Source organism: Galeopterus variegatus, unplaced genomic scaffold, assembly GCF_000696425.1.
Source record: "Galeopterus variegatus unplaced genomic scaffold, G_variegatus-3.0.2 Scaffold5566, whole genome shotgun sequence".
Classification (NCBI taxonomy): domain Eukaryota; kingdom Metazoa; phylum Chordata; class Mammalia; order Dermoptera; family Cynocephalidae; genus Galeopterus; species Galeopterus variegatus.
In genome coordinates this window covers 24,539-26,758 of record NW_007731677.1, presented here as the reverse complement: position 1 = coordinate 26,758, position 2,220 = coordinate 24,539, and the positions used below count along the sequence as shown (strand labels likewise).

General features: G+C 51.5%; 1 protein-coding gene across 1 annotated transcript in view; it reads right to left on the bottom strand.

Moving 5' to 3' along the window:
* The window catches only part of INPP5J (inositol polyphosphate-5-phosphatase J), a 10,471-nt gene that overhangs the window by 1,888 nt on the left and 6,363 nt on the right, over window positions 1-2,220 (bottom strand). The window contains exons 10-11 of the mRNA XM_008589644.1: window positions 218-355; window positions 1-57 (exon numbers count right to left, since the gene is read on the bottom strand). The exon at window positions 1-57 is cut by the window's left edge and continues 10 nt beyond it. Coding sequence (XP_008587866.1) covers window positions 1-57; window positions 218-355 — 195 coding nt within the window. The remainder of the gene's footprint in view (window positions 58-217; window positions 356-2,220) is intronic.

Genomic DNA, 2,220 nt, shown 5'->3' with positions numbered 1-2,220 from the left:
GTCTTCATGTTTGGCCCAGACATAAGCCACATAGTCCTTGCAGTGGCGGAAACCCACCTGGGGCGAAAGGAATCAGAGTTGGGACCCCTAATGCCTGATTCCAGCAGCCTCCCAGTGTGGCTCAAACTCTGGACAAGCCAGTGACCCCACCTTGGTTCCCAGCTGCTCCTCCAGGCCCCTTTCTTCCCTCAGTCACTATCCACCCCGTCCTTCTCACCCGGTACAAGCCGATCCAGTCCCAGGAGCTGCGGGCGAACACTGTTTCCATGCGGTACCTTGCCACAGCCTGCTCTGGCCGCACCCACTCATCTGTCACCTCCAGCCGCACCAGCGGCACGTCGTCCCTGAAGGCAAACTGCCCAGGCGAGGCAGGGGCAACATCAGGGGAGACCCTCTAGTATCCCACACACCTAGGTCTCTTGGGCCCGAGTCAGCAAAAATTTGCTGAGACAAAAAGCCTTTGAGGCCACTTCACAGACTGGGAAACTGAGGCAGAACAGGTCTAAGAAAAATGCCAAGCTTCCTGCCCCCCAGCCTGGGGCTCCTTCTGCCCACAGCCTCCTTAGGAAGTGAGTGAGAACACAGCTTTGAAGCTAGTGGACCCTGGATTTGGCCCTGGCTCTGTGACAGGTTATACAACCCTGTGTGAGTTCCTTGGCCTCTCTGAATGCCAGGGCCCTTGTCTGCAAACTCAAAGGCTCNCCTGTGTGAGTTCCTTGGCCTCTCTGAATGCCAGGGCCCTTGTCTGCAAACTCAAAGGCTCTTATATAACTCTTGGGGTTGTTCTGCAGATTCAATGAGATGCCATTTTTAACACATCCCATAAAATTCCCAGTATAACAGTAGGTGCTCAATAAATTATTTGCCTATATGCTAGCAAAAGTGACAGGTAAAGTCCTATGTCGCACTGGGTGGTCTGGGGTAAGCCGAATACCCTTGAGCAGGCAAGAGCCCTGAATGGGAGCTGGAGTCCTCAGTTCATTTATAGGCTCTGCCACTAACTTGCTGTGTGACATCAGGCAAGGCCCTAGCCACCCCAAGACTCAGTTTCCCTACCCCAGTCTAAGTACTAAATAAGGAGCCACTAACTATTGCCTTGTCATCAGTCCATGAAGACAAATTATAACCATGAGTCTCCTTCCCCCAGGGTCAACCCAGGCCAACCAGGGGCCACCTGAATGGGTGAAGTCACTGGGGTGGTGGGCAGCCAGGGTATTGGCTCCACCTCTATCCCTCAGCAAAGGGCTCAGGTGGTGTCAGCCTATGTCTTTGTCTGCTCCCCTGTTTGTCTGGTTTTGGGTTTCCCTTCCTCAGCTTCTGAGCCAACCCACTCTAGAAAAAAATGGCATATTCTCTTTCTGTCCTTGAGTTCCTAACAGCAGGATCTGGCCAGGGTGGGTCCTTGGAAATGCCTTCCAAAGCCTTGCAGGGTCAAAACTCCTGCTGAGCCCTATTCTGGCTGCATTGTCTTAGGTAAGAGACTAAAGTTCTCTGAGCCTCAATTTCCTCACAAGTAAAACAGGAAGGAGAGTTTGGACATTTCAGGGCCTACTGAGGCATTCAAAGGGATGACATATGTAAAGCGCCCTGCACAGGTCTGGCATGTGGTAGGTATTCAACAGGTAATGTGTTTTGAGGGACATAGTCCTGGACAAGGAGGGAAAGACAGGGTTGAGTGCCCAAAGGAGCAGTTCTCAAGGCGAGGTCCCTGATTCAGGGTTAAACCTCATGCCCAAGCCCTTTTCCAGAGGTCATAGGAGGCCAGGCATGGGTAGATTTCCATTCCCAGCTGAAGACATTAGCCAATGTCCCATTGCCTGATATCGTGACAAAGTTACCAGGAAAAACATTCTCTGGCCTGTAGGGATCCCTCTTATCAGATCAAGAGCCCAGAGTTGGGTTCCAGAGCTGAAAAGATGGGACCTACCCCACTCTGCCACTGCCAAACCAGTGGGTGACTTGGGGCATGTGCCTACACCACTAGGAGCCTCAGATTCACTCTCCAAGAAAGACAGAGAGTTGAACTACATGGTCTCTCAGGTCTGGTTCTGATATTCTAGGAGTTTCCCTCTTTGGTTTGACAACCTGGGATCTCAATGCTAAATCCAATACTAAGTTATAGTAACTATTTAGAGTTTAGTTTTTAAAAAATATATATCCCTTGGGCCGGCCCGTGGCTCACTCGGGAGAGTGTGGTGCTGATAACACCAAGGCCACGGG